We start from the raw sequence: 15,829 nt of genomic DNA, 5'->3' as shown, positions 1-15,829 counted from the left end.
AACAAGGCTGGTGAGAGGTCTCAAGCACAAGCCCTATGAGGGAGCTGGGATTGTTTAGCCTAGAGAAGAGGAGGCTCAGGAGAGACCTTATTGCCATCTACAACTACCTGAAGGAAGATTGTAGACAGGTGGGGGTTGGTCTTTTCTCTCTAGCAACCAGCAGCAGAACAAGAGGACACAGTCTCAAGCTGCACTAGGGGAAGTTTAGGCCTGAGGTGAGGAGAAAGTTCTTCCCAGAAAGAGTAATTGGCCATTGGAATGTGCTGCCCAGGGAGGTGGTGGGGTCACTGTCCCTGGAGGTGTTCAAAAAAGGTTTGGACGTGGCACTTGAAGGCATGGGTTAGTTAGTCATGAGGTGTTTGGTGATAGGTTGGACTTGACGGTCTCTGAGGTATTTTCCAGCCTTATTGATTCTATGACTCTTGTGAAATGCCAGTTCAGTGCTCAGCAGTGACCTACACAGCTCTCACTAATTCAGAATAAAAAATTATTCCAAGCTATTAAATACAAAGACAAAAATCTACACACTTATTTGACAAAATATAAAAGAAATTTTTAATTTGCTGCCCTCCAAGAGAGGAAAAGCTTTGCTAAAAAAAAATCTTGTTCATAAAAAACTGAGCAACAGCAAAACCCTTCCACTGTGAATGTATATCAAAGCAAGAATCCCCCAAAGAAGCATGCCGTGGCAAACAAATCTGGAACTCTAGCACTCAGGGTCATTATCATAGACTCACATCTACGCTCATTCCCTTCAGACCATGTAGAAAACAGCTGTTCTGTATTTAATCAGTCTCAAACTTCTTCACTAGTTTTTCCCTGTGTAGTTTCCAGTTATTTATTTTTATATATATATATGTATGTATATATAAATAAAAGAAACAAACCCCACAACTTACACAGGACTCAAGTACAACTATTGACCAGTTAATTACAAAACTGGCCATTCAGTGCAATTGGTAGAGTTCAAGTAAAACTTAAGACTTTTGGGTTTGGTTTGGGTTTTTTTTTGTCTTTTTCTTTCTAACTAAATATGATATTTTAAATTATTTTTAAATCTCCACTTCAAAGTAATGAAATTAATGGAGGTGCTCAGTTACATTTCCTGTAAACACAGTTCATCTGTAAAAATGCAAAAAAGACATTTTAACATACTAGACAATGAAATGTTGCAGTTACTTGTCCTGAGGGACGCAATTATCTCCCAGAAAAATGCAGTTACTGTAATACTTCTAGTTTATTATATAGGCAAGTTTCACTTCCCACAATAACATCCTAAACGAGCTCCTGAAGTACAATCTTCTCTGTAAGCATATGCAAGAACATGCTAAAATTTAATATCTGCCCATGGAATCTGAAGAGGGCATTATTAGTCATCAGTTTCTTCCTTCTATTTTACACCACGCTGGTTTTGGTGTTAAGAAAAAAAACAAACAACAAAACTGTTTCAAATTTACAGCCACTTGTAAAGAATCAATACCATATATATTTTTTCCTTCATTAAGGTGTTTTTAATATCAAATGAATTCATCATTTGAGTAGCACAGCATCCACCATGAGCACACAGATTCCCTCTTAAGTAAAGCAAAATTTTCATTCCACAAAGAACATCTAATTGTTCCTTACCATTATCACCAATACCTACCATAGGTAAGTGTATAAACAGCTTTCCCAGTTGTATCCAATGCTGTCAGACATGGGGCTTTTGGCTGGGTAGTTCCCCAGCACTGCAGAGCAGCCAGCAGAGAAGGTGGCCAGTTGGTTACCACACCTAAGGGTTCACCTTTAAGTACATTCGTTTGATTTCCTTCAGGCTTTGGTTGATTTGGGTCAGGCTGTTGCACTAAAATCAGAGCACAGCAAAATGGCAAATGTCAATCCCTAGAAAACGTGTGGGTTACACTTAATAGACTCTTCTATGAATGTTCCCACCTTTCTCTTACTCACAGCTACTATTACTTCTCTGCTTTACACTGATGCTAAGTTAGTCATCTGTCGGCTTCATAAAAAGTAATTAACTTTAGAATTCTGAGTCCACATTATTCAAAAGATCTGGTCACAGAAACAGAATTGGAATCTCTATTTCACTCTCCTTCTGCTTTGGAAAAAATGTTATTTTCTGCTATTTCTTCTCCACATCTGTTTAAACGAAAGCCTACACCATGTCAAGAAGGCTTCAATGACAACTGGACATTTATTTTTGCTGCACCAAATTCTTAATAAGTGATGAAGAATGACACTATGCTTCCATAACAATTTCTTTAAAAAACAACCAAAAAGCCAGATGAAATGCTCCTGGTATGGATCATCTACAGCTAACACTGTACTGCTCACAGAATATTTGTCATTATCTCTTCCAACTGTGGCACACTGCAGCGTTTGTATGCAGTTTGCTCTGAGCAGCCTGATGTTAAAATCCTGCTTCAAACTGCTCAAGAAGGTGAAGTATCTTGATCTTGGTCAGCGTAATAAAGGCATGGTTGGATTTAGCTAACACTCAATCTATACAATAACTAAAACAAAGTGATGCTCTCCAGTCTCCACCATAGCACACATGCACCTCAGCATAAGTTTGCCTGAAAACTCTGCAGCAAAAGATTAGACCTGGAATCATTTCATATCTTAAAGCATCAAACAAATAGTACTGGCAATCTAGCAGCAGATGCTCAAAAATGTCAAATAAAGAACAAAATTTAAATCTTTAAGATTAGGAGAACAGAAAATAATTCCTTAGAATTAGCTGATGCAGCTGGTTTTAAAGGCTGCTATGTATTGCTAAGCAACTTTTACACTTGTTAGAGATGCTTTCCTTTCCATCTAGACATATACAGAGAAGAAAATAGTGTTTTTCAGCCAAGCAGTATCTGCAGGAGCACTATCCATCCTTTCATGTAACACACACATAAGGCACCTTAAATAGTCCACTCCATGCATTCATAATAAAAGCTCCTGGATTTCAAGAAGAGGATATTAACATGCAAATGATATTATCAAAATAAATTCCAGTTATCAGCGAGTAACTTTTTTCATCTAAATATATTTGGGCACTGACCAGTTACAAAACAGCTTTTCAAAGCAAGATGCTTGAAGACAAGCAGTTGAATGTAGGCAGACAGAGAACACATGGAATCTCCGTGTTTGGTAATGCACAGAACTGGGCTGAACACAGCCCTGAGCAGCCTGAAGTAGTCAGGTCTGCTTTGAACAGTATTTTGATAAAAGGCTTTCAGAGGTTCATTGAACTATCACTTAAACTTGGGCTATGCGCTGACTCACTCCACAGAGTACTCTCCCTAAATCTGACTATCACAGGGCAAAGTTTAGAGATTCTGAGACAAGAAGTTACAGTGGAACCATCACCAAACATGACAATTTCTGAACGCACCAATGTATTTCTCAACAAAGATATCAACAGAATTTCTCCACGGATCTGAAATTACTGTCTTTAGTATTCACTAGCTCATCACAGCAGTCCAAACTGGACCAAATCAGTGAGGGATAAGGGGAGAATAGGTATACTGAGCAGGAGGGCTGAGCTGAAGGTTGCTGCACTTCTGATAACATACAACTTTCATCTTGCCAATACAAACTCACTGTGACATTTTCTGTTGGGAAGAGAAAAAGAAAGTAACACTTGCTAAGAAGTATTAGCTCATTCATGAACCACTTACACAAAGAGTGAAAAATGTATTTGAAAGAAAATTAACCTTCTAGCAGTTCTTCAAAATCATCAACAAAAAACTCTTTCAAAGGTGGGCGCTTTGGTCTTTTCAAGGTATTTAGAAGCTGCTGGATTTTAGAGGACACTCTGCTATTCACTGGGACACCTGCCAAAAATAAAAGATTTATTAGTTACCATATATTTTAAACAAACACACAGTAAAACACATGCTGTCATATTGTTGACAACATCACACTAAGATCAGGAAGGCAAAGGAGTAGTCATTTAAGAAGAGCAGCTTGTTTGACAAAAAACCCACCAGCTTTAAATCAGTAAGAGTTTCAACACTGTATTTGTTTGTATTAACATAATGCCGTTCCATAGCTACCTAGCTGATGCATACACCTTCTCATATTTTAATTTAGCTTTTGAAACTAAGCTTTCCTTCATGAGATTCCAACAGAATCCTAAAAAAATCATACAATCACAGAATAGTAGTGGGTGGAAGGGACCTCCAGAGATCATCTAGCCCAATTCCCCTGCTAATACAGGTTTGCCTAGATCAGGTTGCACAAGAATGTGTCCAGGTGGGTTTTGAAAGCCTCCAGAGGAGACTCCACAGCCTCACCAGGCAGCTTGTTCCAGTGTCTGTCCCCCTCAAAATAAAGAATTTTTTTTCCTTTGGTTCAAGTGAAACCTTCTGTGTTCTAGTTTGTATCCATTGCCTATCACTGGGCACCACTGAAGAGAGGCCAGCCCCATCCTCGTGACCTCCATGAATGTTCTTTTCTTCAAGAATCTGGAAATTTGCTACATTCTAACGTTCATTCAATTCTAACATGTGAGAACGCTTGGAAAAGGTAAGTGAATCTTTCAGTACAGGGCTAGCAAAACAATCACAACAAAACCAGGTCAAATGTTGATTTTCATTTGCATATGTGATATATTCACTTTAAATATAAATGTGCGCATTTGTTTACATTTGCTGAAATTTAAAGCTCTGAGAAAATATAAAATGAAAATGTGAGACTAAGACATACATTGCCTTTTACTGCAGAAAATACAAAAATGGGGACACGGCTCCCACCAGCAGAACACTGGAAATCCAGTACTGACAGATACATGATGCTACTGCAAAGCTCTGGAGGGAGCTGGCACACAGCACATGATGGGTGTCAAGCTCTGTCATGCATTCACTTATGCACAAAAAAGGATATAGATTGAAAGGTAGAAGGTTTGTAATACAATCACCATCTGCAGTTTCCAAAATGCTGCTGCAGTAGCCTCTGGGAACTCCTCGCACTGATGCTACTTGTGGACGCTCGTGATGTAAATGTTCCACCAGGCCAGTGGTTACATCTGGAGGTGCAGAGTGGTTATCTGCAGAAATGAAAGGCAGACATGGGAGCTCATCATTCATCTAAGAATCAATATATCTAAAGTTGCTTCTTGCAGCATTCTTGCTATTTTCTCACGTGTTTTTAACAAAGCTCTGATTTCTCTAATCAAATTGTAACCAAAATCTCCTAAATAGAGGGAGAATCCATAAAGGAACTGTTGTGTCTCTCTAGAGTGAAGAGAACCTATTCCAGCTTTCAAAGGGATCCAAACAAATTCTGACAGATCAATACAGCAGTATGTCAGTCCATCACATCAAGGTGAAAGAAAGGAGATTATTAGAAGTAAACAGTACAAGATTTAAAAGAAAGCCTGTCTCATTTCCCTAAGAAGAAATGCAGGCATCCACAGCCTCACCACAAAACTGGAATAACTAGTTCAAGTCCTATAAGAAAAGAAAGGGAGAAAACCATACAGTTTAAAAGAAGGGAACTTTGCCCCAGGAGAACACGAAGCACTTGTCGACATTCTACAGTCTGTAAGAGTTAAGGCTTGCTGAGAAACACAGATTAAGATTTAAGGTGGCACAGATTAAAATTTTAGGTTGGAACACATCTTGAGAATGGACAGGGCAAGATAAGAGACTCCCTCAGAGGCAAGAAATCACTGACTTGACTATCACCTGCAGTTTGTAACACCAGTCATGGCTTTCCTTTAGCAGCTTTTCTTATCACCTATTTTTCAGTGTCACAATGAGACTGTAGCTAAAAACTTGCTGTTTGTGTTATGGTACAGACATGGTATACTCTTCACTGGGGCACCTATCAGTGAGAACAGCTAGAATGTCTGTAATGTAACACCCGCGGTGTAGATATCAACATTATACACATACATTGCTCACAACAGATAAATTTACTACCAGGGTTTCTGAGGCATGAGGTGGTCATTTGTGGTGGGACACAACATGCTGTTTCATTTTAACGGTGCATGCTACAAGCAATAAATACTTCCTTTTCTTTATAATACATATTTACATAGGGAAAACAAGGAATCCTCACATGCTCACAGGGGCTTGAAAGCCACCTTGTAAAAAGCCTTGAGGCAAGTCTGCTTTGCTTGGAACTGTTGCACATTTCTTTGCTGCAGAATGATGCTTATCATCATTCCAAAACTATGGCCTAGATTATGGAACAGTTTTGGATGGAATCACAGCTTAGGGAATGACAGTATCTAGCAGAAGTATTCAAATAAGGAAAACCCAAGAATTTGAGGCCTGAAATACTCAGAATCCTAATAAGTACAAATGGGAGTGCAACAGGAGAGCTTAAGAACATTGTGCTGCAGTGCTTGGGGTCACAGAGCTTTGCAGTGACACCTCCTGAAGGACCTCAGCATGCCACAAATCCTGCAGCAGAAACTCACAGCACAGGGAGATCAAGGCATTGCTGCAAAATATGTAGATGACCTCACCCTTTTGAAGGAAGTGATTAGCACTAAGATAACAAGTGCTCATAGCTGTTTCACAGATTCACAGAACTGACACACAAGCCATCAGTACAGCTGTAAGCACTTTTAGAGGGATCACCAGAAGAAAAAATAAAATCCATCCCCATTCTTTCCAATGGTCATCACTGCAATGGCATTTTTTTTTATTGCAGACTTCTCTCGACGGTTACTAAGCAAGCACCACAAATTCCTTTCATGTGGGTAAGGAACAAGAAGGATAAAGTATGACTTAATATCTCTGACAATTGCCTCAGTTGGAACCAGTGACAAGAAAAGGTGGCAACTATGTGTAAAACTAATCCCATAACTACTTCACAAGGTGTATAGAAAGTCCATGTATTTAGAATAAATTGAAACATTCTCACTTTGTCCTATATACTTTTTGAGTTACTCTTTGGTTGGGTTTTTTCTTCAACAAAGTCCTAAAACACTGACTTCACACAGCATACAAATTAATCACAGAAAAAGACCGAGTCAAATATACCTAATACCCATACTGCAGTATGAGACCCCAAATCCACACCTCTCATCCTACAAACCCTGAAGTGATTATCAATGTCTAAAGCTTCCATTCCTTGACCACACCAGCAAGAACTACAATTGGGAAAAATCTAACAACTGTGGCTTCATCAGTGGAAGGCCCCAAATTGGCATTCCTATAGATGAAACTGCCACCATTAAACATTAAGGTGGCTCAAAATCTACACTCAAAGTGATATGCACGTAGGTACAAATATAACAATGGAGAGAGAGAACAAGAGACACTAACACACAAACAGTAAGACTGGGTGCACATCAGCCAGAAGCCATGCATAAAACAAATCTCTGTTGAAATGCTTAATGCATTTGCTTACCATGCAAATTGCTGTTGGGAAAAGCAATCTTCCACCCACATGCATGAGGAAGATACTTGAAATACAAAAGCTCTGCCATTAGATGCTCAGAAAATAACAGAAGGAATTGGCTATTTGGGAACATTCACAGAAACCACACGAAAAAAGTGAGTGCTCAGAAAATAACCCAAAAAACCACTGACAATCTTTCCCAAGTGAAAACAAGCACACACAAAAAATGGCAAAGCTATATATGGAGGTGCTAATCTACATCATTCATGCACAATAAAAGCATTTCAGAGACTAGTTTCATGCAAAACAATGTCCGTCACCATAGAAGGGAAATAGGAGGGGTCTTTACGAACAATTTCTCTGCTGTCCAGCTATTTCATCTTATATGCCGCAGAGAATGGACTCTCCCTCCCAGCTCTGCCTTGGGAAGGCAAAATTCTTTCTATGCATGATGAAGGAATAAGTTCAATCTTCAGAACTTATGCTCAGATAAAAACCACATTTGCTTATTTAATTATTTAGGCATTTTATTAATATATGTCCATGGAATCCATGAAATTAGTCTGTGTCATCAAGAGATACTGTGGCAAAGCAGAAAAAAAAGAAAGAATCAGCAAGTAGTCAAAAAACCAACACCACAAAACCAAGAAGTGACTTGCAACTCCAGGAAAAAAAAATGGATTTAGACTGAAATACCTTCCCATTATTAATTAGAAGATGGAGACAAATGCAAAAGAGAGCAGTGGCCCAAGAAAGAACATATGGGATACAGTACACAAAATGAAGAGTTAGGTATTAGAGAGAAAGTAGTCTAAGGAGTAACCTCAGGGTGAAGACAAACACTTGAAAAAAGTCCCTACCTGGCAAGAAAGTTGAGTTAGACCTAGAGATGGCTATGTATGATTGTTTTGTCTCTAGGAAACCACTCTACCAAAATGGGACATTTTAAAGAAGTTTATTAAATGGTCTTGGAACAATGAAACAAAGAGTGTACCAAGCCAGCCAGAACACAAAACAAGATCCTACAAGCCAATACTTCATTATAAATAAATTTGGAAATAAGAAGATGAAAATTCAGCTTTTTCTGAAAGGCAGTAAGATGAGCATGTTTTGTAGAAATAGGAAAAATGTCCCTAGCAATAAAGCCACAAGCTAACTGAAGAGGCACATCTTTCTAACTGTGTTTATAGATGAAACACTGCTAAAGTGCAGAAAAATGAACAAGTCAAATGCTGCCTGTAAGTTTGGAAGACATAAACCAAACCCCAACATTTCAGTATGAAGGAATTCAACAGCACTAAGCAGGCTTGGGGAAAAAAGTTTTGCCTTATAAAACCTCAGGTATCAGAATTCCTCCTCCTTCTTAGCTTCTCCAATAAAGAGGTCACCATACACAACGAAAGAGGGAGAAAAAGCAACTAGGAAAGACTCCTCCCAGACTCTATTAAAGAATCTTCCAGAACACCAAACAAGCAACTACCTCTTTCCATCTCAGCTTGACTTGCAAAAAACTGCCTGCTCAGTGAAAACCGGGATGTCAATCACTGCAAAGTGAGACTGTTTCTGTCTGCACCTAATCCCCAAAGAAGGTCCAGAGAATACTCCTTCAGAGACCCTAGACTCACATTTGCACTTGACAGCTGGCTTTGTCAGTACCTCTGAATTCACAACTTTCCAAGAAATTCTGGATATTTTTCTGGTCTTTTGAATGTTTACCAGTTGATTCACCTTTGAAATCCATAAGCAGGTATTGTCTAGGATAAATATATGCAGATCAGAAAGCATGCACCAAAAATATGATCCCTTTGATATTCTGCTTTTGAATCCAGTCAAATGGAACCTTAGTTTCTTGATAAATCAAGCATTTTACCAAGAAGAATGCATGTTCAGATCTCATGAACAGCTGGGTTGGTTTAATACATGTATCATACATACCTGGTCTGTGGAATGTACATTTTAAAGCTATTTACAGATATTTTCTGGTGAAGATTTTTGTGTTTAGCCCTGCTTTGGGATTTTTAATTTGAACTTATTCCAACCACACAGGCAGTTTTTTACTAACCTAGCTGGGTGTGTGCCATGAGATCTGCAAGAACAGTGGCAGCAGCGGTGGCAGTAGCAGTATTGGAAGCAGCAGCAGGTTTCCCTCCTGGATGAGATGAGGTGGAGGATGCAGAGGATGAGGTGGAGGAGCCCTGAATAACCCGGTTAAGCCAGGGCTCTACGTTGGAGTGGCTCTGGAACGGAGTGGAGGAGATCCGTCCTTGCCGACGTAACGAGCCCTCATCTTCTGATGCTGACGATGTGTCTGTGATTAAAATAATGATGACAGGCATGTAATGTGGGAATGACCCAACAGACAGGAACATGAAGTTTTCCATGTTCTTCACGTAGCATTCTCATGTGCTACACCAGATGCATGTATTAAGCATCACATGCACAAATTCTGCTCATTCCTATTTTTTTGGGTTAAAGCAACAACTTCTACACATCGTAACTAGAACACTGAAAGTAAAATTTCATTTACTTCCTGCACTTTGAATGATGTAAGACTGAATAAAGGCTTCTACCTAAGGTACCTAGTACATTCCCTAGCTATTCTCAGTGAGCATACCATACCTGTTATACTGAAAGGATATGTCTTGTGCCTAACAGCTAAATTTGATCTCATACCATCTGAATAATTTATTTATTTTTTTAATTGGGCATTATATTTTTTTGGGGGGGCTGCTTCACTTTTTAATTTTTATGCATTTTTTGAGAATTACTAAAAAAGCACAGTGCTATAAAGTTCAGTGAAAGCAACAAAAAAATTTCAAAGCATGTATGTTTTCCACATAAATTGACATTAACAAGTACTACATAGAAATGCTTAGTAAAGTATCTTTTCATTCTCAATGTATATTTGTTGCTGTCAGAAGACTGATAAAGGGCTATTTTAATTACCATTATTATTACTTACAACTTTCTAGAAGATTCCTTTTGGCACTCAATTTTTTCCACATTAATTAACAAAAAGGTCTTTTCTAAATATCAAGAACATAAAACCCTGTGTTTTTTGCATGAAAAAAAAGAAACTTTTGTTACAGAAAAAACCTTGCCCTTCTAAAGAGACTGCTGCATTTAAGAACTTGATCCTTATACACTGATAAAGTTCACATCAAGTCAGCTTATGAAGAGCAGTGTAAAGCCACACATAAAGGCCAGACCAATGAACAACTCATCAGGAGCTGAAAAACAGCTTCTGAAAAAGACACTGTGTGCATTACTATATTCCAGAGACCCTGCCAAACATGAACAACCTGGGCTGTAGTGGGATGAATTACATCATAAATTCTTCAACCTTCATTTTGGCTTTTTTTTTTTTTTAATAAATCTCTGAACATGTAACTGTTCAGCTATATGCAAAATTTGAAGCCACATTTTAAAAAGAAAGAAAGAAAAAGAATCTTTTCCTCATCGTTGGGAACAAATTTCTGTTATCAGGTATTTAATTTGCTTTTCAAGAATATGTACGTACCTAACAGCTTCAGAATAACTGACCTTAAACAGTCTAAAACCATAAAAATCAGAAATAATTTCTTAAGAAGCCAGTTTAACTTGATGACATTTTCAAAGTTTAAACTGCAGATCTCTTATTATTTGACTATCCCTACTCAAACATGACAATTTTGAATCAAAATGCACAAACAATTAATCTTTGAGAAGATACAGCTGTGGTGCATCACCATTCCTGGCTCTGTGCTTGTATGATTATTTCTGGTCTACTGCCATGGTTGTAGTTTTTGGCTGCTGACTCCATCTTCTCCGGGAGAGGAGCCAAACCTGCCCCTCAGTGTTTGCACCCTTCCCTTTCTTTTCTGCAGAAAGTGAAAAATCAGCAATTGCAGGAATATGGAATAAGACAGGATTACAAACAGCCAGGTTTCCAAAAGCAGCTCCCCACATTGGCAATATACTATCACTTTCATTGTAAGAAATAAAACTACAGGGGAAAAAAAACAGGTTGCTCAAAGAATACCTATGTATAGTATCTCCTTGTTCAGACCCAAGTTTAATGAAAACTCTCTAAAATTTATAAGCTTTCAGATGTCTTACATAAGGGAAAAACCAAACCAAACCAATAAACCCAAAATACTCCAAATGAAAAATACTAACTGTGTATAAAAATGGAGGACCTGCAGTAAAAACATTCTAGTATCAAAGCACAATTACAACAGAAAAGTATCAAGGTAACATCAGTAACTATCTCTGGGGCAGTTGCAAGAGTTAATTAGCAGTTCTCAGTGTGCTGTGCATGGAATGCTCTGTGCTTGGCTTGCAGCTTTTCCTGGCTGGGAGTTGATCCAAGACAGCCACAGAAACCACCATGCTTTGGACCAAACTTGCATCAAGATTAGTCCTCGTCACATGAAAACCGTATGGGAAGGAGGAGAGACTTGATGGGACAAAAACAAATGGCCAATACATTTTTTGGAAGGGTGACTGATGAAAGCAGTTCCATTACTGCCAGTCAGGAGTTAGCTTTGCACTTAATGTTGTGACTAAAATCCAGTGTTTCTTTCCTGGTGTCAATGGTAACTGAAACAAAAATTCAGTTACTTAGAAAGGCTGGGTCTAAGTGAGTTAACTTCTGCCTGTAAGCAGTGGTTTAATGGCTCAAGACAACAAAAGTACCTCAGCACTACTCTAGTTCTTTGCAATTTCAGATCTTTCTCGCTGAGTTAACTTTGCAAATAAAGGCAGACTGATAAAAAGACAATAATTTTTGTGAAGTGATACAGCTGAGGCAAGTCCTCAGGACATTTTTGAACAGCCTGACCTCCTATGATACAGAAATCATCCAGTGGCCCATTCTCTTACAAAGAAAAAGATAGAACAAATAATCTCTTAGGACAACACATTGGAGAGACACTTTACTCTTCTTTCAGAATGTATTACATTAGGGTGCTCCTGTACCCCACTAGAGCCCAGCAGGATTTATTCTTTGGCAGTGGAGGGCAGAGAAGGCACTGCTGCTATTCAGCATCTTTGGTGTTAGAAGACAACAACTCTCCTGCAGCACAAACAGGTAATCATAGAATTATTTCAATTGGAAAAGACCTCTAAGATCATCAAGTCCAACCACTGACCTAACACCACCGCAGCCATTAAACCATATCCTGAAGTGCCATGTCTACATGTTGTTGTTTATTAATGCCTCCAGGGACAGTAACTCCACCACCTCCCTGGGCAGCCTGTTCCAATACCTGACCACCCTTTCAGTAAAGATGTTTCTCCCTAATATCCAGTCTGGTGCAAATGAGGCCTCCCACCTCACTACAACCTGCTTTCAGGCAGTTATAGACAGCAATAAGGTCTCACCTCAGCCTCTCTTCTCTGCACTACACAATCTCAGTTGCCTCAGCAGCTCTTCTTAAGATTTGTTCTCCAGACCCTTAACAAGCTTCACTGCCCTTCTCTGGACATGCTCCAACCACTCAATGTCTTTCTCGTGGTGAGGGGCTCAAAACTGAACACAGTATTCAAGGTGTAGCCTCACCACTGCTGAGTACAGGAGCATGATCACTTCCTTGCTCCTGCTGGCCACACTATTCCTCAGAGTAACACACACAGAAACATGGGCAGATTCCATGGCCTCATCCTGCTCTGGCTGAGCATGCACACAACGTAGAACATGGATCCCTTCAGCAGCTAGGCTCAGACATTCCGTCTGCCAAGTAGCTGTGCCTGGCTCCCAGACTACCCAGCTGCTGGCACTTGGATGTATGAACCCAAGACTGCAGTCCTACTCCACGCAGAATATGAAGACCCTCACCTCTGGAGAGGTGTTAGAAATGGAGTGTAACAGGAGAAAAGGACAAGCAAGTGTGCCATTTATACATTACTAGTCTTTTTTAACCTCTTTTATTTACCCCACACTTTCTCCCCTCCCTAAATCACTCCGTTTCCCCATCTGTGGTTCCTCATCTAAATACCCTGCAACAAGACTCAGGCAGTCCCCAAATATTTTTGTCCTGCATCCCATAATGTGTCCTATACCCCTCCATGGCATCACCCTTCAGTTCAGAAGGTGCACTAGTATTGACTAGCCTTGAGGGTTTTCATGCCTGTACAAGAAGACTAAGGCACTCCAGGGACAGCCTGGGAGGGGCCTGGACAGGATGACTTTGCTCCCCACTCCTTAATGTGAGTTCCTGCCTGCCATTCTTCCACATGCCTCTCTGGGCATGTGCAGCTGGGTCTGTGACAGGCTGATTGCTCCTGGGACAAGCCTGCGAATAGGAAGGGATGGGTATTATTTGGGCTCCCTCACTTGCGCTCCTGTGAATATATGCAGACCACTTTGTATCAAGTAATTTAACATTTTACTTTACTTTTTTTTTTTTTTTTAAAAGTCTCTCAATTCCACCTGAGACTTTGCTCCTTCAGAGCAGCATGGCAGAGCCCTGACCTCAGGCAGCATGGGCACAGCAGTAGCTGAAGGGACACTGCTCCAAGTCTGTCCCAAAGGTATTCAGAAGAGAATAGTTTGGTTCTCTTAAAAATACTGCCAGAAGATTCCTCCTACTTTTAAAATGTAAAGGGATACAGGTAAGCCTAGATGTCCTCCACTCTCAGAGCTTCTGGAAGCCAGCTATTTTTTGCACACCAAATCTTAGGCAGAACAGTAGCATGTTCTTTTCTTGTTGTGATAAACCTCATGTCAAGCACATACTAGGGGAATGAGAGAAAAGGACAGAGTGATGCTACAAGAAATGCACTATCAGCACAAGAAAATGCACTGACAATGTAAGAAAAAACACTTATCAGTATCAGTTTTTTTGAAGAATGGAAAGGAATATTGCTTTGAAGATCTATAAACTGAAACCTCAGGGCCTCTTTCCCGAAGCCTCATACTCAGATGGTCACTGTATGTTAATTTTCTTCAGGATTGCACTTTATGCAATTCCTAACTTTCACCTACAGAACCAACAAGCATGTACAAAAGCTCAAAAGCACAACAACCAAGCTGCTGTAACAGATGCCCTCACAAGCTTCTGAGTTTACAAGTACTAGAAGAATAAGCTAATTGAAAGGCATGATACCTGCACATATCTTATAGGCAAAAACGTAAGGGTGTAGAAAGATGATCTGTAAAACTACAACAGAAGCTGCTTATTATTTATTAACTAATGAAATAGCCAGAGACCTACAAAACCAATATCCAAAAGTGTGTGACTAGCAATGAAAAGTGGAATTTCCTTTAAATGGCACGAACAGAAAAAGAAATATAGCCCAGGAAGCAAGACAACAACACAGCAGACCTGTGCTTTTACAGAACAGGGATAAGAAACACAATTGATGGAGCAGGTCACTACAAGTCATTGTACCTCTAACTCCTGGGCCACACTGGGAAAGATAAGGGCACATCATTAAAAACCTAAGTGCTTGGGGAAATTCCTCTTCTTTGTATACAAGACACTTGGCTTGCTAGCATGATATGTTACCTGAAGAAAGATTTTCTTAATCTCTAGAGAATTTATTGTGAGACAACAGGAAGATTACTTCCTGCCCTGCCCCCGCCCCACCCCAACATTCTGACCTAAATAATCTAAACAATTATAGCACACAATTTTTTGAACATTTTAAGATGCTCACAGTTGAAACCACCTGATGAGAGAGTTCTGGCATTTTCTTCAACTCTTGAAAAAATAATCTTTTGCAACATGGAAAAAGCTACTTACAGCTCTATCATGATTGTCAAAATTATCTCCTTGCAAGCCAGACATAAACATAAGAGAATATACTTCATACATAAAGGGCAACTGCTCATTCTCTTACTGCATTCAAGCATACCTTTAGCAGCTACAGCATCTCGATAAGACACTGAAAATCTTGAGGAAAGACATCAAAGAACAAATCCAACCAACACCTGATTATCAGGAAATACAGCCACAAATATAGACATTTATTGCAACATACTTACATCTTAGCAGAGCAAAGCATTTGCTCTTTATATTTTGCCACCATGTTCACCTGGCAAGATGTTAACCTATGTTAATAGATACCTGGGGGTGTGTATGTTTCTACTGAAGACTGCACAAGAACAGACCGTCTCTTTGAAGGCATGGGCATTTTTCTCTCTTTGTACTTGGCGAGTGCTGCTTGTACTGCTTCAGTGTGGACATCTACACAGAAAAAACAAACAAAAAAGTTAAGAGATTAAGTTTAATTGTTATTTTTTTCTGAAAACACAGAAAGCATCAATGCCATCTTTTACAGCTCAAATTCAAAGGCTGAATCACACACGATGGCCCTTATGGCTTTTGTCCTGTTCAGCCCAACTGCTTGCTCAGCTTGAAGAAAGGAGCAGGTTCTCTGCTTCAGAGGAAGCAGAACTTCTGGGAGAGTGGAAAGGTCCAAGCCTAAACTACAGTAACAAGACTTTTGGTTCAGAAGCTGTGATAACTCTTGTTTCTCCTTCAACAGTGTTTAG

The 15,829-nt window shown here is 39.4% G+C and overlaps 1 protein-coding gene across 2 annotated transcripts in view; it reads right to left on the bottom strand.

The window, feature by feature from the left end:
- The window catches only part of DIP2A (disco interacting protein 2 homolog A), a 102,182-nt gene that overhangs the window by 38,617 nt on the left and 47,736 nt on the right, over positions 1–15,829 (bottom strand). The window contains exons 4-8 of one of the 2 annotated variants that reach the window (XM_068138240.1): positions 15,402–15,521; positions 9,413–9,658; positions 4,907–5,041; positions 3,708–3,827; positions 1,646–1,843 (exon numbers count right to left, since the gene is read on the bottom strand). In XM_068138240.1, coding sequence (XP_067994341.1) covers positions 1,646–1,843; positions 3,708–3,827; positions 4,907–5,041; positions 9,413–9,658; positions 15,402–15,521 — 819 coding nt within the window. The remainder of the gene's footprint in view (positions 1–1,645; positions 1,844–3,707; positions 3,828–4,906; positions 5,042–9,412; positions 9,659–15,401; positions 15,522–15,829) is intronic. The other variant, XM_068138241.1, reaches the window with a different exon arrangement.

The sequence above is a fragment of the Melanerpes formicivorus genome, unplaced genomic scaffold (assembly GCF_026170545.1).
Source record: "Melanerpes formicivorus ecotype bairdi unplaced genomic scaffold, bMelFor1.0.p_v2 SCAF_5, whole genome shotgun sequence".
Classification (NCBI taxonomy): domain Eukaryota; kingdom Metazoa; phylum Chordata; class Aves; order Piciformes; family Picidae; genus Melanerpes; species Melanerpes formicivorus.
Note: the sequence above shows the minus strand (reverse complement) of the source record. Positions and strands in the feature narration are given on the sequence as shown.